At 54.7% G+C, this 26,601-nt stretch overlaps 8 protein-coding genes across 8 annotated transcripts; 5 read left to right on the top strand and 3 right to left on the bottom strand.

Moving 5' to 3' along the window:
* Positions 1 to 347: 347 nt before the first annotated feature.
* On the top strand, positions 348 to 995 carry EV422DRAFT_509958 (uncharacterized protein; the record flags this gene model as incomplete). The annotated part of the gene is made up of 1 exon (XM_053068888.1): positions 348 to 995. The coding sequence occupies one exon, from the start codon at positions 348 to 350 to the stop codon at positions 993 to 995; it is 648 nt and encodes a 215-aa protein (XP_052921195.1).
* A 1,081-nt stretch (positions 996 to 2,076) lies between these two features.
* On the bottom strand, positions 2,077 to 5,974 carry EV422DRAFT_571966 (family 2 glycosyltransferase; the record flags this gene model as incomplete). The annotated part of the gene is made up of 9 exons (XM_053073053.1): positions 2,077 to 2,446; positions 2,527 to 3,005; positions 3,072 to 3,381; positions 3,461 to 4,215; positions 4,283 to 4,534; positions 4,611 to 4,723; positions 4,784 to 4,856; positions 4,922 to 5,528; positions 5,685 to 5,974. The coding sequence occupies 9 exons, from the start codon at positions 5,972 to 5,974 to the stop codon at positions 2,077 to 2,079; spliced, it is 3,249 nt and encodes a 1,082-aa protein (XP_052921194.1).
* Positions 5,975 to 11,377: 5,403 nt separating this feature from the next.
* On the top strand, positions 11,378 to 12,738 carry EV422DRAFT_501506 (sensory histidine protein kinase; the record flags this gene model as incomplete). Its single annotated transcript, XM_053068196.1, has 2 exons — positions 11,378 to 12,134; positions 12,206 to 12,738. The coding sequence occupies 2 exons, from the start codon at positions 11,378 to 11,380 to the stop codon at positions 12,736 to 12,738; spliced, it is 1,290 nt and encodes a 429-aa protein (XP_052921193.1).
* Positions 12,739 to 16,074: 3,336 nt separating this feature from the next.
* On the top strand, positions 16,075 to 16,728 carry EV422DRAFT_571964 (GNAT domain-containing protein; the record flags this gene model as incomplete). Its single annotated transcript, XM_053073052.1, has 1 exon — positions 16,075 to 16,728. The coding sequence occupies one exon, from the start codon at positions 16,075 to 16,077 to the stop codon at positions 16,726 to 16,728; it is 654 nt and encodes a 217-aa protein (XP_052921192.1).
* Positions 16,729 to 17,602: 874 nt separating this feature from the next.
* On the bottom strand, positions 17,603 to 18,595 carry EV422DRAFT_581589 (uncharacterized protein; the record flags this gene model as incomplete). The annotated part of the gene is made up of 3 exons (XM_053073379.1): positions 18,352 to 18,595; positions 17,976 to 18,213; positions 17,603 to 17,941 (listed from the first exon to the last, which is right to left on the bottom strand). The coding sequence occupies exons 1-3, from the start codon at positions 18,534 to 18,536 to the stop codon at positions 17,603 to 17,605; spliced, it is 762 nt and encodes a 253-aa protein (XP_052921191.1). The 5' UTR covers positions 18,537 to 18,595.
* Positions 18,596 to 19,468: 873 nt separating this feature from the next.
* Positions 19,469 to 20,536, top strand: EV422DRAFT_509953 (uncharacterized protein; the record flags this gene model as incomplete). The annotated part of the gene is made up of 2 exons (XM_053068887.1): positions 19,469 to 19,627; positions 19,697 to 20,536. The coding sequence occupies 2 exons, from the start codon at positions 19,469 to 19,471 to the stop codon at positions 20,534 to 20,536; spliced, it is 999 nt and encodes a 332-aa protein (XP_052921190.1).
* Positions 20,537 to 20,965: 429 nt separating this feature from the next.
* Positions 20,966 to 24,718, top strand: EV422DRAFT_546569 (SNF2 family N-terminal domain-containing protein). Its single transcript, XM_053071550.1, has 2 exons — positions 20,966 to 24,100; positions 24,194 to 24,718. The coding sequence occupies exons 1-2, from the start codon at positions 21,158 to 21,160 to the stop codon at positions 24,491 to 24,493; spliced, it is 3,243 nt and encodes a 1,080-aa protein (XP_052921189.1). The 5' UTR covers positions 20,966 to 21,157; the 3' UTR covers positions 24,494 to 24,718.
* On the bottom strand, positions 24,716 to 26,554 carry EV422DRAFT_546567 (uncharacterized protein). Its single transcript, XM_053071549.1, has one exon. It carries the CDS (start codon positions 26,420 to 26,422, stop codon positions 25,115 to 25,117), a length of 1,308 nt encoding a protein of 435 aa, XP_052921188.1. The 5' UTR covers positions 26,423 to 26,554; the 3' UTR covers positions 24,716 to 25,114.
* Positions 26,555 to 26,601: the final 47 nt, after the last annotated feature.

The following is a 26,601-nucleotide window of genomic DNA, read 5'->3' as shown; positions in this document are numbered from 1 at the left end:
CCCTTCTGTCATCACCGTGCCCCTGCGCCCGTCAAGTCGCCTGTCGCAGTCGTCGTCCAGTCCAACCAGCCGGAAAAAGGAAAACCACTGCGATTTCGGGGAGTCTTGGGGTTGGAGATCGAGGTCGACACCACACCATACTCCGTTTTTTTTTTCGGTTGCCTGCGGGGGGCTCGGACAACGGCTGTTATACTTGCAGAGAGAAGGAAGGGGAGAACGAAAAAGAGACGTAGAGCGTTGACCTGAGAGACGCTAGGGGGGAAAAAGATCCCCAGACTTGCTTAACGAAGCCACGCACCACCCTCCAATATCACCGCACGCACACACCCCATAACCACCACGGCACAATGCCCCTCGCCCACCCGCTCAAAATCTGGTCGCTGGCCTCGCACGTCGCCTCGCGGGGTCCGCTCGCGTCCCCGTCACGGCTCGGCACGACCCCGCCCTCTCTCCAACCATACAAACGTCTCCTCCCCACGCTGCTGCACGGCAAACGCATCCACTTTGGCGACAGCATCTCGTCCAAGGGGTCCAACCGCACCCGCCGGGCCTACCTCCCCAACATCATCACGCACGCGCTGTACTCCCGCTCCCTCGACATGCTCGTCCACTGCCGCCTGTCCACCCACGCCCTCAGGGAGATCGACGCCGCCGGCGGCCTCGACGAGTATCTGCTGACCGTGCGCAACGTCTATACGCAGGAGTGCGAGGTCGCCCGCATGTACCAGCGGAGAGTCGCCGAGAAGTGGTATGGCCCCGAGAGGATGGCGGACGGCTTCTGGAAGGAGATCAGAGACCTGGGAGCCAAGGTGTACGGGGACGGTTATGTGGCGAAGGTGAAGGCGGCGGAGAGGGAGTTTGAGCGCGTGGTGAGGAGTCGCGTTAGGGAACGTGAGGGAGTGAAGGCCGCGGATGGAAAGACGTGGAGGGGGGAGAGGGTGTTGCGCATTGCTGAGGGGAAAACGCACGCGGAGAGGTTGAGCTTGGGCCATTAACGGCTGCCGGAAATCCCAACCGGGTTGGATGGTCGATATCAAAAACTCACAGCCCACGACATTACCCCCACCCATCCATCCATCTGCATCCCAAACACCCATATATGTACATAACTTATATTGCCACGCCCCCCGCCCGTCTTACCCGTCCACTCTCATATCATATCACATTCGAATTCTATTCGTTGTCGTTATCCCACCCAGCACCGGCTTCTCTCACTTTTTTTTTGCACTTGACTTGCTTCCTCTCCCTTCTCTCGCTGGCCTATTCACCAAAGCTCGGCGGGGGAGCGGCACATCTTCCCAAAATCAATATCGGTGTTGTCCTTTCGCCCCTCGAGAAGCCACTGCCCCATCGGTCGTGTTACTGCTAATCGTTGTACGTTCGTTTCTGAGGCTGGCTTTGTCGTACATTTGCTCACGGGCTGATTTCTTCACAATGGCGGCAGCGGCAGGGTTTGCATACAAGGGTGTTCTAGAGGTAAACTACTAAGTATGAACGAACATTATGTACAGTATGTACGCGATGTAGAGGATTACGCTCAAAAAGTCGAGACACAGAAGACGCCAAGTCCCTCTCAAACTCAAACGTATCCCATCCAGTCCCACAAGAGTCCAATGTATGTTACAAGGAAAAGGAAAAAAAAAAAAACACGAAAGGAAACCAGAAACAACGCGGAGTCCTAAGACTGGGGGTATATGTATGTATGTCCGAAAGGGGGGGGGTGCGTTGGTAAACTATTAGCGAGAAGTGATGGATCGCAGCTACTTTACCGAATGTGTAAGTAAGGAGAGAAAGAGTCCATCAGCACCCAAAGAGCAACCCCCGCCAGGTCTCTGTCCGGGATTTCCAGTCCCTCTTGGAGAGAACGAATAGTGGGAATAGTTTTGGCGATATCGTAGCAGTGGGAGGGGGCGAGATGATAGATAGATATGTACAGGTCGTGTGGAGTCGAGCGTCCGCCCAATCTAGGGGGTAAGTGATTGAGGTATATTCGGAAGGCGTCGAACCCCGGTGATGTTGGAAGCGTATAATGGAAGCGAGTGAGGATGCCGATGGTGATGGAGGTTGTCATTCTTCTCATTTTTTGATAACCTCAAATTTACCCGTGTTCTCGCTGGACATGGCCCACATGACGGCGAACCCTTCTGCGATACTGGCAAACGGTTGGATGATGATGCCGGCGATGAAGTGGACGGGTACCATGAACCACTTCGTCCCTGCGTCGAGTTCTTGGAAAAGGAGTCCCCACAGGTAAAGCCAGTAGAAGACAGCGAAGCAGAAGTTGGACATAATGACGATCCACAACGGCGTTGGCGCAGCGTCGACGAAGAAGGAGAAGGGGATATTTATCAAGGTTGCGACTAAGCAGAAAATGCCGATCGTCCATAGCTTGATGGCCATTTGTGGCAGGTAGTACATGCCCTCGATCTCCCGAATGCCCATGTACCTATGAAGCGCCATAGAAGAAACAGGCTCAGATGGCGGCATCTCGATGAGCAGTATTGGGAACCGTCCGAGTGTGCTTACCATCTTCTCCGTTGCTTCATAAAGTCACGAAGACTTCCTGGAGATTGCTCACGAACAATTCCATGGATGGCTCCACATGTGAACCCTTTCTGCCAGGCAGCTTGACTGAACTCGAAATCTTCGGCAAGCGTTCCGAAATCCCAGGTGTTCTCGTTCTCGACGTCTCCGTTGGTCATCAGGAAACTTCCGTGCACACCGAATACCGGTCGATTGATCACGGTGAACTGCAGGTTGAACCGTGCCAGATCGTCGCCGACTCGGATACCATCGGCCACGGAGAAAAACCAGTTGTGCCAGTACTTGTAAGCGTCGTACAGAATCACTCCTTGGCCGTAGTCGTGCTGGGTATACCGGATGAAGTCGAAGCACCGACGAAGGGACTCGCCATCAATGGTTGACTCTTCGTCCATGTGCAGGATCCAGTCGTAGGTCGTTAAATTTTGAGAATGACGGAAGTAGTCGAGAGCGCGAGCCTTGTGCTAAGATGGGAATGATATTAGCACCGATTCAACATCAACATTTGACGGCTCAAATTCAAATGTTACCTTGGACATTCCCTTGGGACTCTTGTACTTCAAGGGGCAAACGATGTTGTTGAGATCGGGGTAAGAGTATGGCTCATCCGTCAGGACGAACACGCGAACACTCGGGTGGAGGGCTTCAAGCGGCTTCATGCGGTTGTACCCACGACGCACAGCCGATTCGTTGGAACCTTGAGTGACGATCAGGATGTAGAAGTTGCGGATGTGTTCCCTTGTGACAGGTCGGCGGTCCATGTCCTTCTTGGTCCGGGCGATGCGCGGAGTACTGAAGCCGATGAAGGTAATGATACAGTAGGGAACTGACAAGCACCATCTGTAGTGAAAGCATGAAGGATGACATACTTAGCAAAGGACACAATAGCAACCCGCGGAGGACAAGACTCTGAACTTACAAGCATCTCCAGAGCGAGCCGAAGGTGAGAATGTCGTAGCTCCAGGGACCAATAGGGTTGAACCAGAACCAAAGGAAGGCCAATCCGGGAATTCCCACAAAGTGAACGGGAGCCAAAAAGCTGTTCAAGCGAAGCAACCAAGCGGTACGCATGGCTTCCTTGTCGTTGCTCAGATCTGCGGTCCAGGTGGTGGAGCAGAGATGATCGCGAGGGACTGCTCGGTCGGCGTCTGTCAACTTCGTGCGGTCTCTGACGACTGGTGACCGCCAGTGACGGATGAACCAGTTGAATTTGCGATAACCTGCTGCCGTCGAAGCACTTTTGTTTCTGCCCCAAGCGGCAAGACCACCGGGGATCGACTTGACGAGACGAACCGAACCGACGCCGATCTTCCTAGGAAGCTCGGAGATTCTTGTGGTGCCATTCTCGAACAGCTCGTTCCACATCCACCGCGCGAGCTTCAAACTCCAGTTGTCGACCGTGCGGTAGAAGATCCACGCCAGGAACAACGTGATGAAGAGGCAGATGATGAACGTGAGGATGACGTTGTTCCAGTAGGACCAGCCCTTGGCAGCGAAACTGAGGACCAGACGGGGCATGATCGTGTAGATAACCGTCATCTGAATCACATAAGTTCCAAAGGTGATGTTTCCGAGGAAGACGAAGATCCTTGATGAGAAGAACCATTGAGCGCCAGGAGCGAGCTCGACCCAAGCGATGATACAGACGGCAGAGAGCCAGTGCTTGAACCGCATCTGAGGAAGTCACATGATTAGATTCACTCCGATAGCGGAGGAGAGGGACATCTGAGAAAACACTTACCACTTCAGGCCAAGGGTTAGCCGCACGGGCCCCGCCGTTGTATCCGCCAAGGACACCAGTTGCCGGATTGATGGTGTGGTCCAGGATACCGAACGATGCGTCATCGGCCTTCTCTTGGTCGACGATGAGGAACATGGCAACGACGAGGAAGACCAGTTGGAGGCCGAGAACTATGTACCACGACTTGTCCCGGATTCTTTTGGTGATGTTGCTTGCAGCAAGATCGGCGAGCATAAGACCCAGGACGAAGAGCTACACGAACGGAAGGACATCGATCAGTTCCGAGCACAAGCCTATTTTCAGGATAATTGTCTAAAGGCAAGCTCACCATGTTGGGGCTGTTTGCAAACCAGAACCACAGAGACAAGAAAGCATAGACGATGTAACGACGTCCGTTCATGAGGACCATGAAGGCGGAAAGGATATAGACATAGACGGATCCTAGTATCATAGGTTAGTGAATGTGGATGAAATGCGATACGAGAGACTCTGCCAACGTACCCCAGAACTGGTCGTACATGGACCAAAGAGTACTTCCCAGAGTTCGAATGTAGATGTGGTCCGGATTGCTCAGCTGCGCGAAAAGTCACCGTTAATCTCAAGTTGACATTCACAGTATAGATAGGTTTAGATACTCACCACTTGAATGAAATAAGAAAGGAAGCCCTTAAAGTCGGTGACATTGCACCAGAGCGGGCGGCCGAGACGATCGGTTTCCAGGAACTTTGCTGCTCGCGGAGCTTCGTCGGCATATCCAGCGAGACACACTTGCTGTTGCATGAACGCGAGCACAAAGATGGGCAGGGCCAAACGAATGGTACGACGGAAGATCGCAGACGCGAGGGATCGCCAGCGAACTTTGCCAGTGTTGCGGCCTTTCAGGAACCCGTACGTCAGAACGCGTCCGGAAAGCAGGAAGAAGAGCGAGACGGCAAACTGGCCATCCTTGAGGATGCTCGTAGGCGTTCCCCACTGTAGTACGTCTGGATGCGGGACTTCCCACGTGTTGTCAGAGAAGTGATGGATGAAAATAATGATAGATGCGATCCCACGAAGTCCATCAATCCAGGTAGTACGGTCGACGGGTGGTCGTTTTGGTGCGCCAGCGCCTCCAGCGGTATGCGCTGGTTCCGACTGTCCTTTGAGTGCGGCCTTGTCCAGACCCACGGATCCTATCTTGCCCTCGGAGGGGTTGCGAGGAATGGACGGCAGCGGCTTGACGACTTTGACGGGATGTTGGTGAGAACTGAAAATGGGACGAAAATAAGCGTAAGTTTATACGCCTACTACGCGTGGGAAAGTCGCCTCGAACGTGGGGTAGACGACGACAACGCGCAGCTACTTGCAGCCCGTTGCCCCAACCCCTTCACGGAAAGGCCGTGGGCTTGTCAGCGACACTTACTCAAGAACGATGATTTCCGAAATCTCGCTGTCATCATGCCCGATGTCGGAATCCTCGTCAACTAGTGTAGACTCTTCGTGGTCAGAGCCAACCGCCGACCCCGACGCAATGCCCGCCAGTGGTGTCCATCGGTACGGATTGTGAGAGGAAGACCTTCGGAATTCGTCCGATCCCCTTAGCAGCTCGTGAGCCGTGGCCTGGGAATCGCGGTTGGGATCATGGAGGGAGTCGACGTGGGAATCCCGGACGGAATTTCGATTCGTCGAGTCGCTGACTTCTGACATGTTCATCGTGGCGGATGCGCGTGGTCTTGACCCGATGACGAGCGATGACAAGATGGTCGAGACTGGGCGACGGATGACGGGAGAGGCAGAACGTGTGATTCCCTACAGTTTCTCGGTGACTTCCTGAGATGGGTCGCTTTATATATACTATATATGTCGACGACCACTAACGTCCGTGGGAAAATGAGCCTGCCGAGTGGTGGGCGGTCGGTTCCTGACTGGGTGCAAAGATGGGTATCGGGCGGTTTTATCGCTTGTGTCTCCGAATTTGGAAGGGCCGATGGGCAGGGGAAGTCCCGTTGTGGTTATCGGAGTGACGGGGGAGATATGCGCTTGCTTGCTTGCTTGCTGGCTGGCTGGCTGGCTGGCTGGCTGGTGGCAAGAACAAGAGGATCTGACGCGGTTTTCTCCTATTTGCGAATTGGCGGGAGTCCGAGGGGGTTCCTGGGAAAAAAAGAGAAAGAGACCCAGGGAAAAACGGGGCGTGGGAATATCGAATCAGCGAGGGGTTTTTCTCAGGGGTAACGGGGGGTAAAAAGACGAACACAGATCCTCCTTCCTCGCCGCATCCATCGCATCGCTGCATGCAACACTCACCTGCAAAGAACTACTGTATCACGCTTTGGGTAACGAGACCTCGACACAGGATGTCTGAGGAAGATCCTACGTAGGTGGGACGTAAGTATGTACTATGTTACGCAGGGGGACCGACGGCGAAATATGTATTCTATGAGGTGGGTAGTAGCGCAATCGTATGGCAGCGTGCGCTGTGTCTCGCCCGGCTTGTGAGGCGCTGAGAGAAAAAAGGGGTATTTGCGATGTTGAACAGGTATGTGCAATTCTAGTACTACAACGCGTAGGACGACGGCGTCATGGCCCAGAACAGTGAGGTGAGAGTGGAAATTGAAAAGCCGCGTGGAAGTTGCGTCTTCAGAATGGGCGATGAGGTAGTGGACTGGTCAAACGGATTTGGGGCAACTTGGGGGTATCTTGGGAAAGCGAGAGCGGGGGGCATCGGAACGTTCAGGTGTGGGTTATATATAGTCAGAGAGGTGGCCATGGGCACCCGTTAAAAAGCCACCCTCTGTGGTAGCACACCCAGGTGTGAACGGGTAAAGCTTTCCTAACCTGCATGCGTGCATTACTGGTCATCGACTGAAATCAGCTTTGGATCAAAGGTCGGTTGCAGCGAGCATCGTGCTTCACCGTTCACAAACAGATAGGTGGGAGATGTCTAGGGGGCCAACGTTACCGCCAACGTTGTTGGTTGACTCCTTCTCCGCCAAGCTCAGATCGCGGCCTTTACATCAGGATTATATGTCTCACATAGATTCTCTAATACGAGGTTCACTGATATCACTCTCTCCATTTGCCACCTGATTCCTCATGATGGGCGCTGCGAGCCGTCGATCGTCCGTCGTGTTCATGTGAGCACTGAGCTCACCCACCGCTCGTGCTCGGCTCAAGGTGACTCGGACTGCACCGTCCCTTCGCCTCGTCATTCCGCGCAAAAAAAAGGCATCAAACATAGGGCTCATCTACAGGCGGCACACTCCGCCTCGTGCGGCGACCAGATATGCGCAATCCGCCATCGCAATATATCCAAATCAACGCCAAACCCGCCGCGCACGCAGGCGATAGCCCTCTCCCATATCAATTGTAACACCGTGCCAAAATCCTCGGACTCCGGGTGAGCACACAGATTGGCAAGTCCCTTCATAACTTCCCTTTGAACATCGACGCACGGCGACGCGACGGAAGATAGTCGTCATCCATCGCAGTCAGGAATATGAACCCGAGGCCCGGTTCGTAGTGGAAGGTGGTGGGGTGGTACGTGTACAACTCGGAATGCGGAATGCTGGGTGGGAATCATCTGCGAATCATTGGGTTGCTGCGCATATGTATGCGGTGCGTTCACTGCTTTGCGAGTGACTCGCTAAGCTTGATATTGCGAGTCTGCAAACGCAGCGTGGCTGCGTACGACGATGAATCATAAGGTCCCGAATTTTTGTGGCGTTCGGAGGAGGGATGAGAGCGAGCTTTTGTTCCCCGCATGTGCATTCGCATTCGAATGTCTGCTTGGTGGACTTCCTGGCACAGGTTTCCGACTTCGGAAGGTCTCTGCGGCATCAGTTCTTGGAGAGAGTCCGACTTCCTTGACTGCAAAGACGAGATGCTGCTGCCTCAGGCTTGTATATACACATGTACGATTTTCAAAACTTGACATGCCAGTGGAAACAGTCCGTCCGTTGGTGGCAATCTGGCGACCGAGGTTCCGAGGAGAGATCTTCCAAATCGGTGCTCAGGTAAGCCGACGCGTCTTTCCACGTCATTTGTGGCCGGGGGCGTTGGAAGGTCCTTCCTTCCGAGTTGGAGGCATACAAACGAGGCTCTGAACTTCTGAAGCAGGACTCATCATAGAACGGCTCACCGCATCGGCCGCTGCGCCAGGCGTCTTGAAAAAAAGGGCCTCTACATAGGCTCTCATCAGGGGGAAGGGCTTGACCCAGGGCTTGGCCGGGCCTGTTGATTCAATCTCGTATAAAATCAGCCTGTGAGGTTCTTCGTAGACTCGGACGGGCTCGGAGCGTCAAGACCCCTCCTCACATCGTTCTCGAGGTACCCCGCTCTGAAGTCAGGAACGCAGACACCACAGCGCATGGGAAGGACGGTCAAGAAGTTGTTGCGCAATGTGTGCCACCTCTGGGTTATACGTTGTTCTGCGTACATATTACAGTGAAATTGTGTGCCAACAGGAGGTCGGATCCACCACTATATGTGGAAAGGCACATCTAGCGGACTGGCAGGGGTGGAGGTCGAGCGGGATGGGGCAAAGGACCCAAGGTACAGTACACAGGCACAGTCGTCGTGCCGCCGGACTTCATCCCCATAGGATTGCACTGCGCAGTGCCATATGCCTTCATTGCCATGAGATTACATACAGAGCTGCGTCGGATTCTTCGTCGACTTGGAGAGGCTAGGAGGGGGGGAGTCCCGCGGGTCCTGAATCCGCCGACCACTTGTGGAGAATTCATAAGCACAGACAGCACACTACAAGGGGAAGGACCGTTACGAGGTCGAGCCATGTCAAAGGAGTCGCGCAATGCCAACGAGCTTCGGCGCAGAAACAGCCCCCGGCCCGGATCCGCCAACTGCATGTGCGAAGGGCCGAAGCACATCGAGGAGGAGAGCGGGTCCGGGATGGTTAGATTGCCCGCGCATCGTAGTGCTCGTAGTGTTTATGTACACAGACCTCGTGCTGCCGCCCTTAATGAATCATGATCCATTGCCAATGGAGCTGGAGTGCCATAGGTTAACACCTCGTTGCCACGAGCTTGGGTGTTCCGGATTAGGCGAATGCGCTGGGCGGATGCCCGAAGGATGGTCCTCACTGAGTTTGGCACTCTCTCCCGTGCTGGATGAGCGAGCAAGCCCGGAAAGCGCCGTGTTCGTTTGTTGACAACACCCTGAACGCGTGGCTCACTAGTGTTTCGAGGAGCGAAAACATTCCACTTACAACCCCTTGCACACTACATGAATCCTGTGGCTTACGAGCGGTATTTAAACGGCGTTGGCCTCGCCGTCGATTCCCCTTTAAATTAAACGAAGACGACGGAAATTCGTTGGTAGCTTATCAGTCCCTCGGATTGACAACCGCGCCCACTAAGAGAGATACCATCGCCTCGAATAGCTCGTTCGTTATGATCCGCGGGTTGCTGTCGTCGTGGTTTGCAAGTTCAACGAGTGCGCTGTGCATCAGTTCCAGGCTCAGCGCGCACGAACCAACCACCCAGCACACCGATGCATGACATGCACTCGAGCAAGGTTCTGTTCATAGAAGGTTGACCGAAACGCGCTCAGAGGTGGTCCTTGTACTGTACAGTGATTTGCTGGCGTCCAAATTGTCCAAACGAGAAGAAACATTACAGTTTCGCAAGTCCATCCCGGTCTGCTTTGCTGATGTTTTTCTCGCCGAACCCTGGAGATGACCCTGGCACAGCCGCTGCCGTTGATACAGGTAACGAGGATGAGAGTTGGAGGAAGTTCGGTCATTTGGACGCGTGCGACACACGCCGCCCCATTGCATAAGCGAGGGTGAGAAATCGCAGTCACGGGATTCTACCGCTTTTTATTTGGCATGTCCTCCGCTTCTCCGGGATTTGCAATGAGTCTGACGAGTCAAGAGGGTAGTCATCCCTGGAACAATTGTTGTGTGACAATCATGGCCTTCCCTGGTTTTGGGCGCACTTGGATTCTTCATTGCCTCAGAATGCAACCTGCGGTAACCTACCCGGAATCGCGGAGGGGGATAATGCAATGACGTCGGCGTGACGCGCATGGGCGCCTTGTGAGTCGTGACGAGGCGCAATGTGACGGGAGACAGTGGGAGTGTGATGGGAGACCAAACGAAAAACTCAGAAAGCGTTTTCTCGCCGTGAAGATGCCCTTGTTGGCCAGTGGCCTCTGCGAGAGACCTTGAAAAATTCTCACCTCCGTCCCTCACGCAACGCAGCGATGACGACGATGTACCAAAGAAAGAAGGGACAAGGAACAAGCCCATCCCACCACCCGTCGCTCGCCCACTCGCTCTCCCCCCCCCCCCACAGGTCGTTGGTGTGAAATAGTAGATCACCACCACGTCCCCTGGGATACAGCAGCAGCATCGCTCGATTGGATTAGTATTTGGACGATCGCCTGGAAAGCGGCTGCCCAATCGCCCAAGAAACCAGGAACAAGAAGGACTCCCAGCCGGGCGCATTTTCCTTCCGCAATCCAACTCAAATATCCATCTCAGATACCCTTCGCCGCGACCAAAATATCTTCGATCCTTGGTAGTGACTGCGTCGGTGGCCATCTCAAAAAGACAGACAGCTTGCAGCCCGTTGAATATTCCGCCGTCCTCCCACACCGATTTCCTGCCCGCAAAGCGTCGTGTGTTTGTTCCTCGTGCGAGCTCGAAGGGACCTCTTCCACCTCTCCGCCGTTCCGAGTTGTCTTTGCTTGTTGCGGTTTCAAAATCCGATTCCAATCCCTCAATACCTACAATACCGCAAAACGGATCCGTCCGAGAAGAACGTTTCCTGTATTGATCTCAGTCAGTGCGGATGGCTCGCACTTCTTCGTTGAACGTAACCTCCTCGGCAAACGCCATCCGTCGTCTACCGACAAGACTTTATCTCGTTCGTAAGACCTAGCAGAGGACACCAAGGTGCTTTGACAGCCTCAGTCTTCCGGTACGTGATTACAGACTATCTAGGGTCGTCAGGTCGTCCCGTCCCCTATTGTCCGCCGCCTTAACATGCGCTGACACTTCGATGCTCCCCTGCTCATAGGTCTTGCGCAAATTCACCTGACTATCCACTTACCATGATAACAACACTTCCACTCGGACTCCCTTCGATCGTCGTGATGCCTTTGATACAGCAATTCACCGATTCGTCCACCTTCCTATATATCGCGCAAGCGGTATTTATATTGATCGCAGTTGTTGAAACGATACGGCGAAGGAGAGCAGAGGCGATCGCCGACAAATACCGTCGACGCATAAAAACCCTCCACGTCGCATGCGACAGCAAAGACGACGAGAATCGTGCATTGCGAGATGCTAATGAGCATCTGCAGGAAAAAGCGAAGGACTTGCATACCACGGCGGAGAAAGCCAACGGCGCTGCGAAGCGCCACGCCTCCCTGCTGAGTACCATCAGCCATGAAATAAGAACACCTCTCAATGGCATCATTGGCCTTGGAGGGTTACTGGCGGATACGCCGCTCAACCTAGATCAACAGGATCTCCTCCACTCCCTCCGCGAATGCTCCGACGGTCTGCTGCTGATCGTCAACGACGTGTTGGATTTCAGCAAGATTGATGCGGGGAAATTAGACTTGGAGTTCAAGCCGTTTGATCTCATCGGATGCCTGCAGAGTGCGTGTCATTTGATGGACTTCAATGCGTCACCGAAGGGGATACAGTTGACGCAGAGGGTTGCTGAGGGAACGCCACGATTTGTCATGGGCGATGTTCACCGCTTACGCCAGGTCCTGCATAATGTGCTGGGGAACGCTGTCAAGTTCACCGACCATGGGACAGTGGATGTGCGGGTGAAGGGAGAGGAGGCAAAGGCGCAGGATGGGAGCGACGCTGTGCGGATAACCTTTGAAGTCGAAGGTATGGACAGCCGTGTGATCTCTATACCGTTGGACGAGCTGTGTCCTAAACGATATCTTCTCTCCTAACAGACTCGGGCATCGGGATACCAGAGGACGCCATCGGCCGCCTCTTCCAATCATTCTTCCGGAGTAACAACTCCGGCAGTTACGGCGGCACCGGTCTCGGCCTCGCCATCTCCAAACGCCTCGTCGAGCTCATGGACCCCAACCAAGGGCGCATGTGGGCCACGAGCACACTCGGCAAAGGATCGACCTTCTACATCTCCATGGTCTTCAAAGCATGCAACCCGGCAGACGCCATGGGGAGGGGTCTGTCAGGCGCGGATGGTCTGGAGTGGATAGACAGGCACCACCGGGAGTCGCCGCCGATTGCGCCGGCCGCTGACGATGGATCTGATCGGCCATTGTTGTTGGCGGAGAAGGTCCCGTTGCAGATTTTGGTTGCGGAGGACAATGTTGTGAATCAGAAGCTGGCGTTGAGGTTGTTGAAGAAATTGGGATACCATGACGATCAGGTTACGTTGGTGGAGGATGGGCAGCAGGCGATTAATGCCGTTCTGGAGAGGGCGTATGATATCGTGCTCATGGATGTGCAGATGTGAGTAGGCTACGATTGGAGGTTTCTGTGGTCGTTGATGTCTTGCTGACTATGACTTTATTTTAGGCCAAATGTTTCTGGGATCGAAGCAACAAAGGTCATCCGGTCCGACCCATCCATTCAACAGCGTGAGATTGCACCTGTGATCCTCGCACTCACGGCCAACGCAATGGAAGCCGACCGCCAAAAATGCCTAACAGCAGGAATGAACGGGCACATCGCGAAACCGGTCAAACTGGAAACCCTCTCTAAAATGATCGAAGCCCACGGCAGCGAAATCCTCCAACGCAAAGCCGAGCTCGCATCCCCCATCCAAGACTTCAACCACGGCGACTGCATGTCCGACGTCGGGCCCGGTAGCGTCGTCGACGGCATCGCCCACCTCCCCGCCACGCCCTGCCGCTCAATCACCGCCGCAAATCTAGCCACCTACCACCCGCCGCTCCTCTACCACCCCCTCCCCATCCATCCGCACAACGCCACCCGCGCAGCACCACCCCACGCCGACAACATATGCGACAGCCCACTAGTCTCCGCCAGCAGCCGCAGCTCCTCCTCCGCTTCTCTCAAGAGAAACTTTGTCTCCTGCGGCAAATCCCGCTCACCCGTCCCCACCGGCCCCCTCGGCAGCCTCAATGTTGCCACCGTCCCGGTCCCGGAATACGGCGAGTATCCCTACTCCCCCATGTCCGGCCGCCACGCCCGCTCAGCAAGCTCCGACCCCGTCGCCTCCCTCCTCTCCAAATCCACGTCCTCATCCCCACCGCCCTCGCCGACGCTGCGCCCAACGCTTCAGATACGACACCGCTCATCCTCACCCACAGCGCAGACATTGAGACGATCGGCGTCCCTGACTCGCTCCAACTCGAGAGGACACGGTGGCCTCTCACCAGCGGCGAGCGCGAAATTGGCGCACTATGCGGCTGCGGCGGGGTGTAATGGACGGATCACCCCACCTGCCGCCGTGGTCCATACACCCGCCTTGACCCCGTCCCCGACCCCGCCATAACCTCCACTGCGGCGACGCGCACCCGTCCCATCATGAACTGTCAAACCATCACTCATGGTTTTAACACCCCCTTTTGGCGAAAACATCCCGTGCTGGCTCACTCAGGTTCTGCAATATGTGTATATGTACATTCCCACATCCCACTCCCTCGACACTATTCGTCATTGTATATTATCATCCACGCCGGCCGTCCGCGGCCTCTATTCCCCATACCCACCCCCCCTCACTCAAAATACACGCCACACACACACACACTTGAAGCTGTGATCAACAGCGATTTTTGGGTCCTAATGATAGATAATTTTATGCTCTATCTATGCAATGGGATTCAGATCATGGGAGTTGATGAATCGATTAGTATTGGACTTATACCATTTTTGGGTGGTGGGAGTATCTATACCGTACAAGAGGTTGACGCTGCTTTTCTAGCTTGTTCACGGGCCGGTTGACCGCGCACGAACGACACGTAACAGTGACTCCATTGGGGGCCAGAGGCACGCGGCGAATGTATATGTATAGCGTGTTTCGCGTGTTCAAAAGACCAACGCGTTCACCGGCCGATTATGGTGTAGCTGTCGCGATGTCAACCGGGTCGTGCCGCAGTTGGGTCGTCGTCGCAGTTATGCAGGTCGATGCGCGTGAGGTCCGGGGGCATTGACGAGCAGATCGGCGAGGTCTGGGTTGGATGATGGTCTCGTGGAGAACGACGGCGTTGACGGGGTCATTGGCGTTGATGTCAGCGAGCAAGGCTACTATAGTCCCAAGAGTCGGTCGAGGGGAGGGGAGGGTTGCGGTACCGGTCATTCTGGATTGCTGTGAATGAGAACTGTTGGAGGCTAGATGCGGAGCTAGATCCTCAGTGTTTGATTCTTTGTGGCGGGTGGCGGGGTTGGTTGAAGGTAGCAAACCCATCTTTTCCGGTTGTTTTCTCTCTGAGGGTTTTCGAGAGGTAGTCTCCCCCCCCCCCCTCCCCCCCCCCTGCATTCGGCCACGCAGGCCCAGCCCGTCGGCCTCCTTCATCCATAAGTACTGTTCCTCGCGTAGTTTGGCCGCATCTGCGCACTTCCCATTCAAACATCGAGAAATAGTATCGTTAGCTCCCGCGTTCAAAAGCATGTGGTTCAGCGTCAGTGCGGGATCCGACTCAGCATGAAAACGGAATATATATCGTATGGAGAGATCGCCTGCTGAATCTTCAGGAGTTCCGATTGTCTCCGTACCGACGTCGGTCCACGCGTCGACGGGCCCGAACACCATCGCAAGGCGACTACGAACGGTCGTGAGCTGCTGCCAGTTGAATGTGGTGGATCAGGGTATTGAAAGTCAGGCTAGCCACGCACGCGTATCTTCCTTGGTTCCATAGCGATGGATGTCCTCCTAGCATCTGCCGAAACATGCCATCAGCGAGATTTCTTCGGATTTCAGTGCGTCTTCGAGATTTCTTCGAGATTTCTGCGAGATTTCAGCGAGTCCAGTCCGTCGCGTCCCAAGATCGCTATTGAGAGTATGTGCGCCTCTCGATTTATCCAATACTTCATCGGCGAACGTTCCCGATGGCCGCGACAATCGCGAAACTATGTTATCCAGCCCCCTTCATTCTGGGTGCTCGTTGTTCTCTGCCAAAGTTTGTGAAACTGGATGGATGGTTTTGATCCCGGAAGTGGGTGGTGGTGGTCCCAAGCAGCTTCGGCCAAGCGTAGTCTTTGCTGCACGGTTCGGACCCCTTACAGTACATCCAAAGGATGTCCCATCCGTTTTCGAAGGTGCTCCGGGTGAAATACGTTGCAGTTTGGGTGCTAGTGTCGGTAGCCAGCTTTGTCGGTAGCCAGCTTCAAAACATGCCCCGCTGACTTTGCGAACGCAGGGTCTCAGGGTGCGGTAGCGATAGGTGTGGCGAGCATTCTCGTGCAAAACCGAATTTGTGGCAGCAGACCTGGGTCGACGGGGTGGTCTTGTCGGTCAATTTATGAGTCCGGTCGCATCCCAGCCTCCGACTCTGTTTGGTGTTGTATGCAGCTTTTAAGGTCATCCTTGCGTGACGCTTTCATATCGCTATCGCATTGTGATCGCATTGCAGGGGGATCCCACTTTGAAATTTCGCTCCTCTTCAGAAGGCACCCTCTTTCGCGAGAGTTTGGTCCCGATTTGCGCCGCATCTATTCATATGGACCTACGGGGAAAGAACCTTCTTCCCAAACAACAGTTTGCTCGTCCTCTCCTTTGCGACGCAATCAGGCGAAGGCCAGGCTGGGACGTTGCTTCTGCTCAGCTCTTCCCATCTCCTCTTGGCTCCTTCTGTCGTTCTTGCCGATCGCAACACCGCCAGCAAAGATGAGGACATCACGGCCCGTCATCCCCGACTCACCCCCAAATATTCGAACGGCACGGCTGCTACTCCGACCAGTTCAGGAGTCTGACTTGGATGACTACTATGACATGCGTTCGAACCGCGCAGTCATGCTAAACTCCTTCTCCGGTCTGGTCGACCCAGACCGAGAAGCGACGTCGAAGTATATTCAAAAGTTCCTGCCACCAAGGCACGAGAACTATGCGTTCTCCATATTTGCGTTGGAAGGGGTGTCCGACACGCAGGACAGTGGCATGCGCTTCGTCGGGAACGTCGGGTTTTACAAGCTAGATAAACCGTCGGTCGGATATATGATCCGTCAAGAGGACTGGGGCAAAGGGTACGCAACAGAGGCCCTCCGCGGTCTTCTCGAGCATTATTGGACGTTGGAGCGAAAGACAATCGAGGTCGAAGACGATACGCATGAATACAGGCAGTATCAGACGATCGAGCTGGATGGGATCGTCAGGGAGGGTTTAAGGGCCATGATTGAAGTGAAGAATACGGGGAGTAAACGGGTTCTGGAGAAGTGTGGATTTAGGCTGATAGAGGGCAAAGAGTGGATCCCCGAACCTGATCATCGGGGACCGGAGAAGCTCATTTGGTATTATGTTGAACGCCCGCTGCGGGAGCCTTAGTGATGCACCTGCGTTTTCCTGCAGGATGTGTACGATGTAGTAAGCTTCATCTCCAGTGTTCCTATCCTCTTCGCACCCCAGATGGCACTTGGCGTGTCCCGAGGGACCGCAGTCGAGGACAATGTTGAGGTGCACGGCGGGTCTATGTAGGGCGGTTAATTTGCGGATGTTAAAGATTGTGTGGGACAGAAACAGCCATTTGAAGAACAAATAATCGCCCTCCTTCGATCCGTTGATGAGCCACTTGGGTGCCCCGGTTGGATACCCGTCCGCTCCACACGTCATCCCGCAAGACCATGCTATCGCCGTCTGCATAGCTTCAAGATGATGCTGGTACGTGGAGACAATGTCGTTGATGCAACCTGAAAAATAGAGAAACAGAAGAATGATTCGTTGGATGATGGCATTATTAAGCGGTTGGATGGTTGGCTGCCGCTCGCCGTAAAGACGATCGATCGCAGCCGCTCCTCCTGGTCGCTTCGCTCGCTACAGTCCAGCTGCAAAGGATGTCGAGAGGGGTCGAGGCTTTTGTTCGCCGCCGACATAAAAAGCCAAGCGGATCTTGCTTGCCAACTGTTCTCCATAACCGAATGGACATGAAGCTGGTGCAAGGAAGTTCGCGGCCGTTTGCGGGCCCGTCGCACAGCCGTTGCTCCGTGGGATATCCCCTTTGCGCTTTGGTATAGTATTCATGTCTTCATAATCACAACGGCTGTAGGCCAACGGTATTGGGCACCCAGAGCCGTTTCGCTTTTAGTTAACGAAAATTCGTCTACTATTCCTCCTTCTCCAACATAGATCGTCGGAGTAGCTTATTGCTGTCATTTCGAACTACGCCAAATCGCCAACGACAGCAATAAGCTACTCCGACGATTTAATAAGGGTTACGATCCTGACGACTCGACAAACGACGGAGTCGGCTTTCAAGAGTCGCTCCCCTGCCAGGTTCGACTGGCACAGCGTCCGTGAGGGCAATCATTTCTGCGGGAGTTAATGGTGTGCCGATTTCTTTGCTACCACCACCGTTGACGATGAGGACGAGGTCCTGGTCCTCAACTCTCAGCTCCTCCACAAAGCCGGTGCCTAGTTCTTGCGGAATAAGAGAGTTGTTCGCGGTTGTCCAAAAGGTGTGAGTCAACAAGTCCCGGCCCCATTGGACGGGAAGCAGGTGTGGCCGTCCGTGGTGGTCCTCAACAGTCAACGCATGTGTTTGCTGCAGAAAAGGCCGGGCATTAGGAGATATGTACCGTGAGTAACCAAATAGTGGAGAGATACAGTACCCATTTTCGGCCTTTCGTCCGCGCATTCCGTATGACCCCATTGAAGACCTCGATCTCAAAAGCTTCCCCAGATTCCCCTTTCAGCAGCCCTCCGGGGCTCAGATACGGCTTGAGCGTAGTGACGGGGTTCCCGTTCTCATCTGTGGTAGGGATGTTGTTTTTATCTACGACCGGGGTCACGTTCATCTGGTTGTTGAAGCTAATCCTGAAAAAAAAAATCCGAGACGGGTTTAGCTACGTACTACCAGTTGGGAACACTGTGCTACCTCGCTACTCCTGCGGTTCGCACGTTCAGCTCACTCTCTCTCCCTCCAGATAGGAAGGCGAGCCACTGTGTACTTACTTCATCATCAGAACGTGTGCCACTGCATGCCACAACTTGATGGCAAGCAGGACCGCAAGCCATATCCGTCGGGTCTGATCCGTAGCAGGCACGTTCTGGCACTCCTTGAAAAGGTAACCGCCAATTGCCACTTGACACGGGCCGTCCATTCGCAGATGCGTTTCCATGAACTTATCCGGCGACATTGAGTTCAACACACAGAAGTGGGCATGTGTGCCAGAACATGTGCTCGGATTGCTAAGACTGGGGGCCAGCCTCTGCTCAGCGGGAAAAGATGGAGTGAGCTTTAAATTCCTGCCCCTTTCTCAACTTGTCAGCAGCGCGTTGAACTCACCTCAATATGGGCTTTGTTGGGGTGCCAGGTTTCGTCGGGTTTGCCACCGGAACGCAATGTGGCTTAAGGGCCTCAATGACCCTGTCATCCAAGAACATTTGGTTGAACAGGGGCGGAGCAGCCAAATCTGGTAAGCCGAAGGTGTGGACGCTTGGAAGGCCCAAAAATAGGAGAGTGTCTAAGAGAGTGACGGTAATGCGACAGCGCGTCTCCTGTCAGTACAGCAGTTGCCAGGAAGAGGGGTCAGTGACTTCCATGGTGCAACATAATAACCCACTACCCCTTCTGCGCAACTGCTCTTTTGGCCACCCACTGTAGACTTGTAAGATATACTGTACAGATATACTGTATGTACTGTACAGCGTCGCCCACATTATTGAAGTGCGGCGAAAGCGATTCGCAGGAGTCCCCTGAGAAATATCCAGATGGTAGATATGGATATCAAAGGTTTTGCACGCTTTCTTAACAGTCCTTCACGCCCCCTGCAGCAATCCGTCCAATCGTATCTACGCCAGTCAAGGACAAGGACAAGTCAGCGGAACTTCCTAAGGTCTTCAACAGATCATTCACTCCGCCGCTTTCGGTTGCGAGCGACCAGGTCTATCGGTCAAACACCGCCTACCCAGACGTTCTTTGCGAGGCTCATCAGGCAGTGAGACTCGGAGTGAGATTGTGTTCCTGCCATCATCTTCAGGCATCAAAGGCATTCCACACGTGTTCGCGGGAGTTGCAAGAACTTGCAAGAGGAGCTTCTCCGGTACGCAGCCCCATTGCAGTGCAACAATGAGCGACAACACTCCCACCGCAGACACCGACGAGCCTGCACCTGCTGAACCCGCCACTCCCAGCACTGGAGGCGCCTCCGCCGAGCGGCCCAGGCCCCTGAAGCGTAACCCTGACTATCCCGCGCTCGTCCTCTCGCTCTCCCGGACATTCCGTGCTGTAAGTCCTCTATCAATCAACTCACAACGCAATCCCAAGTCAGACTAAACAACGCCTTCCCTCCTCCAGAAAGGAACAGCAAGCTTCCACTCCTTCAAAACCCTCTGGTCCACCCTTCTCCCCAACCCATCCACCCTCCCCCCCAAATCCATCCTCGCCCTCTACTCCGCCGCCCAACACCCCCAAGTCAACACCCTCACCCGCCTCTACACCCTCTACTACACCTACTACAACAGCAAGCTCGACGACAAGCGCCTGCAGTATTCCCGTATCCCTGAGAAGCGGGGCCATGTGCATGTCCGCCTCACGCCCGAGGCGTATGCGGACCTGCATGCGTTTTATGAGGGATGTGCGAGGAGGAAGATGACGGAGCCGGTCTATATGTGGAATCGGATGAGGGGGGAGAGTGCGGTTTGGGTTGTGCCGTTTGTGTTTGTGGAGGGGGTGAAGGAAGGGGAGAGGGAGGGGGCGAAGTTTGGGCGGGGAAGGGAAAAGAAGGGACGTGGGAAGCTTGCTGCTACGGATCAGCAATTGAAAGAGCTGGGCGGTATTGCGCAAGGATATGCTCAGCCGTTGTTGTCTGCGGAACGAGCCTCAAAGCTTACTCAACTCCTCGATCAATACGAGTCTGCCAAGTCCGGTTTACCAAATCTGCCGACGACAACACCATTATCCCAGGGTATCAAAGTCAAATCAACCCTCAAAGACTCAACCTCAGAACCAGCAACAGTTCTATGGCACCTGGAAGAAGCCGAGAGGAACCGGGCCGCCATGCTGACAACAATGATGCTGGACGACGATTTTGAGGATGCTGAGGGGAGTGGATCAGGAAGCGGCTCTGAGGAGGACGATGATCGAGGGGACAACATTCACCCACGGAAGAGGCTGCGGAAGGGGGCAGGGGGTTGAAAACACGGAGTGGCAAATGTAGGTACCTTTCAATGATAGGATAGCAGTATTAGAGCAATTTCTTTGGGATGAAGTGTGGACTCGGATGTAGATGGAGGCAGTCGGAGAGCGCGATGTACATAGATAGATACCCGGAAAATAGCAATCACATCCATCGGAAGCTGGAAACTTCAAAACCCGTCCTACATCAATCCGGTAGCTCCTCTTGTGTAAACGCAGTTCGTCCTGGGCAAGTTTGCCGTTACGGGAATCGTCTGCGAAACCCCTGTAGGAGGCAGCCTACTCCTTGAAGCGGAAAGCCCAATTCATGTATATAGGTACGCCGTGTCTACGCCGCTCTGTGTGTGTGTATGTTAGGGCCGAGGGGAAGATGTCCGAATGATAAAGCGCGCTCGTTTCTTCCCCTTCGCTGCTTTCCAACTTTTCGCTCTCTCAGCAAACACCCCCAAAACAGACATCCGCAGCTACCCACACCCTTCCTCCATAACAGCAACCCCTCTTCAGTTCCGAACTCGCAACTGCTATAGCTCTGTTCCCTCATCTTTACCGGTTCTGATCGCCACTTTCCGCTTCGCTCAACGACACGTTCATTCCGCTCCGCGCAAAGCAGTCACTCACAAAATGGACGTTGACGCCGACAACGGTTCCGTGTCCGTAATAGACAACGACTCCGTATCGGCCATGGACATTGACGACGACCAGCTTCCAGGTTCCGTCAGCATGTCCACAGCAGCCAGCGACGATGGCCAACAAGACGACGACGAGAATGGCACCAAGAAGAAACCGGAACCCATAAAAGTCGTCCGCTTAGCCCCCGCTGAGCTCGCACGGCGCAAAGCAGGCTTCGCAAAGGACTCGGAAGAGTTGCGGCGGCGGAAGGCCCGCGATCAGCAGAAGCGTTACGCGTACCTTATGGGCCAGACGGAGATCTTTTCCCATTTCATCAACATCTCTAAAATGAAGGGGGCGGATGTCACGGCGCTTGAGGAAGCTACCGATGCCGAAAAGGCCAAGACAAACTCCAAGGATGGGTCACGGAGGCATCGGAAGACGGAAAAGGAGGAAGATGAAGAACTGCTGCACGATGAGATGGAGGAAGAGGAGACGGCGACGTACACGTTTGATGATTCGCCTTCGTATGTCAAGCATGCGCCTATGAGGGATTACCAGGTCCAAGGGCTCAACTGGCTCATATCCCTGTTCGAAAACGGTATCAACGGGATCCTTGCCGACGAGATGGGACTGGGAAAGACGCTGCAGTCCATATCGTTCCTCGGATACCTCAAACACTACCAGTCGATAGACGGGCCGCATCTCGTCATTGTGCCCAAGTCGACGCTGCATAATTGGGTGAAGGAGTTTGAGCGCTGGTGTCCGAGTCTGAACGTGTTTATGTTCCACGGCAGCAAACCCGATCGCCAGCACCTGGTTCAAGACAAACTCCTCGCGCAAGACTTTGAGGTGTGCGTCACGTCGTACGAGATGTGTCTCCTCGAGAAAGCGGCATTCAGGAAGCTGGCGTGGCAGTACATCGTCATCGACGAAGCCCACCGTATCAAGAACGAGAACTCGGCCCTCTCTCAGATCGTGCGCGAGTTCCAGTGCAGGAACAGGCTGCTACTCACCGGCACCCCGCTGCAGAACAACCTCCACGAGCTGTGGGCGCTGCTCAACTTCCTCCTTCCCGATATCTTCAGTTCCTCCGAGGATTTTGACAAGTGGTTCGAAGCGCAAGGCGGCGACCAGAACAAGGTCGTCACGCAACTTCACAAAGTTCTTCGCCCATTCCTCCTCCGTCGCATCAAAGCCGACGTGGAAAAGTCGCTGCTGCCAAAGAAACGCCTCAACATCTATGTCGGCATGTCCGTCATGCAGCGCAAATGGTATCAACGTCTCCTGGAAAAAGATATCGACGCCGTCAACAACGCGCTAGGCGAAAAATCGACCAAGGCCCGCGCGACTCGTTTACAGAACATTGTCATGCAGCTCCGTAAATGCTGCAACCACCCATACCTCTTTGACGGCGCCGAACCTGGGCCACCATATACCACCGACGAGCATATTGTCGAAAACGCCGGAAAGATGGTCGTACTGGACAGGCTGCTCACGCGGTCCAAAGCCAGCGGATCCCGCGTCCTGCTCTTCAGCCAGATGAGCCGCATGCTCGACATTTTGGAAGACTACTGCATCTTCCGCGGCTACGAGTACTGCCGTATCGACGGAAACACCCCGCACGAGGACCGTGTAGCCAGCATCGACGAGTACAACAAACCTGACAGCAGCAAATTCATCTTCCTGCTCACGACCCGGGCCGGTGGACTCGGCATCAACCTCGCTACCGCCGACCACGTCGTCATGTACGACAGCGACTGGAACCCGCAAGTCGATCTACAGGCCGAGGACCGCGCGCACCGTATCGGCCAGAAAAAGCAGGTCTATATCTTCCGCTTCATCACTGAGAACGCCGTTGAGGAAAAAGTCATCGACAGAGCTACTCAGAAGTTACGCCTTGATCAGCTGGTTATCCAGCAAGGCCGTGCTGCCCCGCAGACCAAATCGGCGTCTAAGGACGAGCTGTTGTCGATGATCCAGCACGGCGCGCAGGATATCTTCAAGTCGACTGACAGTACTATCAAGACTGGCGAAGATATCGAAGACCTGCTCCGCCGCTCGGAGCAGAAAACGGCTGAGCTCGACTCCAAATATGCCAACATGGGCTTGGACGATCTGCAAAAGTTCAGCGTGGCGGGTGGCGGCAGCGTGTACGAGTGGGAAGGCTCGGATTTCCGCAACAACAACAACAAACCAGGCGGCGGCGGCGGTTTCGGGTGGATCGGCCCCGCGAAAAGAGAACGCAAATCGGTCCTACAGTCGTACTCCGAGCAGGAATACTACAAGGGCATGCTGCAAACCGGCGGCCGGACCTCTAAAGAAAAAGCTCCCAAACCTCCCAAGATCGCCAATATCCAGGATTTCCAGTTCTACCCCACCCGTCTTCGGGACCTCCAAGAACGCGAGATCCTCGCCTTCCGCCGCGAAATAAACTACAAAGTCCGCCCCGATGACATCGACGACGGCCCCACCACCTCCGAAGACGCCGACGATGCGGCCAGCAACATCGACCTCGTCGTCCGCGTCGCAGAGGAACAAGCCCGCATCGACGCCGCCACGCCCTTAACGCCCACCGAGATCGCCGAAAAGGACCGTCTGCTCTCCAAAGGCTTTTCCGACTGGTCCAAACGCGATTTCGTCTCCTTCTGCAAAGCCTGCGAGAAACACGGGCGGCACGACCTCGCCTCCATCTCCGCCGAGATCGAGGGAAAGACCCCCGCGGAAGTCAAAGCTTACTCGGAGGTGTTTTGGAAGCGGGTTAAGGAGCTGGCGGATTGGGAGAAGGTGGTTGCGAATATTGAGAAGGGCGAGGCGAGGCTGAGGAAAGTGCAGGAGGTGCAGGATATTCTGACGACGAAAGTGAGGGGGGTGAGGCTGCCGTTGCAGCAGTTGAGGATTGTGTATTTGCAGAGCAAGGGGAAGAATTATACGGAGGAGGAGGATCGGTTTTTGGTAGGGTTGCGTTTTCCCCCCCTCTTTGTGTTTTTGTGCCTGGCACATCGCTGACTGTAAACGCTCATCTCCCCTCTGTCATTTCTCCCCCAGCTGGTGATGCTCGAACGCTACGGCTACGGCTCCGACGAAGTCTACGACAAGATCCTTTCCTCCATCAAGACGTCGCCCCTCTTCCGCTTCGACTGGTTCATCAAGTCGCGTACCGCCGTCGAAATCCAGCGGAGGTGTACTACCCTTATCAGTCTCGTTACCAAGGAGGTTGCCGCTGGTGCGGCCGGTGCGGGTGGGGGTGTGGCTGCGGGAGGCGAGGAGGAGGAGGAGAGGGAGGAAAGGAAGCGGAAGAGTACGGGCGGGAGGGATAGTCCGAGGGCTGTTAAGAAGCGGAAGTAGGGGTGGGGGTGGTAGAAAGCTTGATGGCGTATGGTTTGGGAGACGGTCATGCGTTGCAAGATAGAATAGGAATAAGATTATGACTTCAGCGTACGGGGATAGGTGTGTCGGCCTGTGATGGAGTGTTATGTACTTCTTGAATGGGAGTGATTTGCGATATGAAAACTGACACCAAGTCCACGATCCAAACCTTGCTTGCCAACCATCCTAATTCAAAAAAATCTCGTGTCATTGAGCTGGTTGGAATATCCGTACGTATAAATGGTTCTCGCTCGAAGGACGCACAAATGTACCCTCCCCTCCAAATAATCCTTCTTGAAGAAAAAAATTCCTACGACTCAATGTGTGTGAATGGATGTGCTGAATGTCCTATCCTTGCCTACTCTATCAGGCGCTTCGCTGCTACGATTCGAGGGAAACATCTACGCCATTTTATCAGCGGTCAGGCATATGAGGGGTGATGTTCCGTCCGTCTCGCTCCGTCATGAGAATTATCCTTCAATGTTTCGGAGGGAGAATGATGAAGTTGCAGAAACCTATACATTCACAACGTTAAAGATGGGGTAGTGTCATACGCCGTCCCCAACGACAGTGCTATTCGCACAAAGAGTAAGGCATCCTCTAATCTATGTACCTAAACCCACCCTTCGTCGCACTCGCATCCTTCCCTGCTGCAACACCATCCGTGGCCACGCCACCCTGGTCTGAAGCGCCACGGACCACAACCACATCCTCCCTCGCAAGAGTAACCGAACACACGGCCACCGCATCTCCATCAACATTCACGCGCGAGCTCAGCGTCACGTCCTGCGGGGTGGTATTCACCACGGCGCCGCGGAACGTCTCGCCAGTCGCCAATTCCACTTCCACAATCTTCTCACCCGCACTCACATTCCCAGCCCCACCGCCAACCTCACCGGTTGTATACGGCACTTTCACCACATCCCACACATCCTTCGTCGAAATCTCCACCCCGACCTCATCCCGATGCTCGACATACGCCAGCACGCGGTCGAGCCACGCGGATGTCGGCGCGTGGTGGGACGTGAAGTGCGGGCGGAAACTCGGGAGTGAGCGGGCGGCGAGAACCGAGGATGCGAGGTGGAGGTCGAGGATGTGCGGATAGGGGGTTGAGGGGAGGAGGCCGTGCCAATGTCGGGCGCCGTCTTCTTCGCCAGAGAAGGAGGGCGGGTCGAAAAGGGTTGGATGTGCGGCGGCAGCGAGGTGCAGCGGTTGCGTGAGGAGGGAGTCGATGGTGGAGAGGTGCGCGTGTAATGCATGGTGTTTGTGTGAGGAGTTGGTGTGCGAAGAGCCGAATAGGGGCTGTATGGCTGCAAACAGGGAGTTGTCCGCCCACCGCCGTAATGCCTCCGTGATCCCCTCCCCATACCGCTCTTGTGTCGCATAGGTTTCCTGGCTCGGAATGGTGGTGCCCGACCCTGGGCCAGGGAACAGCGATGGACCCTGCGTGCGTCGTTCTATTGCACGAATGGCTGGCCCGATCCCGAAATAAACGTCCCGGCCGATTTGCAATGCTGTTGTTGTAAGTCCCAAACCCGACTTCGGAATGGTCTCTACACCGCCAGGTTGCGAAGCCAGCCCCCGCCTCGACTGCATCCCCGCTATCCGCCCCAAAACAGCTCCGCTCTCCGCTCCCTCGTCGCCAGCCGCCGGGGACCGGCAATCATACCAATCGACGTCCTTTAGCCGCATCGCCCAACGTAGCCGTCGCGCGTTAATCTCTGCCAGTGCGGCGATAAGTGAAGTCGACGGCTCTTGTTGTGGTCGAGCACCATGGCGGGATGGTATTGGGGCTTTGCTGTTAGTTGACGACAGGGGTAGCCGTGAGTGCAGGATGAGGGGAGGATTGTGTAACGCGTGAGAGTGGAGCGCCAGCCTGTGCTGGAAGCTGGAGAAGATGCTAGGCATGGGTAACAAAGTTGGACGCGGCGGACGACAGAAGGGGATGGGTCTGGTTAGTAGTAACAGTCCGTAGCCAAGATAGAGAGTCTACCTACGCTCGCCGGGAAAAAAGGCAACCAGAAAACAGGACGCAGGAAAAAGAACGGGAAGTGTGAAATCCGAGAACATGAGAACACGCGGACAGG

This window comes from Fimicolochytrium jonesii (genome assembly GCF_025526975.1).
Source record: "Fimicolochytrium jonesii strain JEL569 chromosome Unknown EV422scaffold_39, whole genome shotgun sequence".
NCBI classification, from domain to species: domain Eukaryota; kingdom Fungi; phylum Chytridiomycota; class Chytridiomycetes; order Spizellomycetales; family Powellomycetaceae; genus Fimicolochytrium; species Fimicolochytrium jonesii.
Note: the sequence above shows the minus strand (reverse complement) of the source record. Positions and strands in the feature narration are given on the sequence as shown.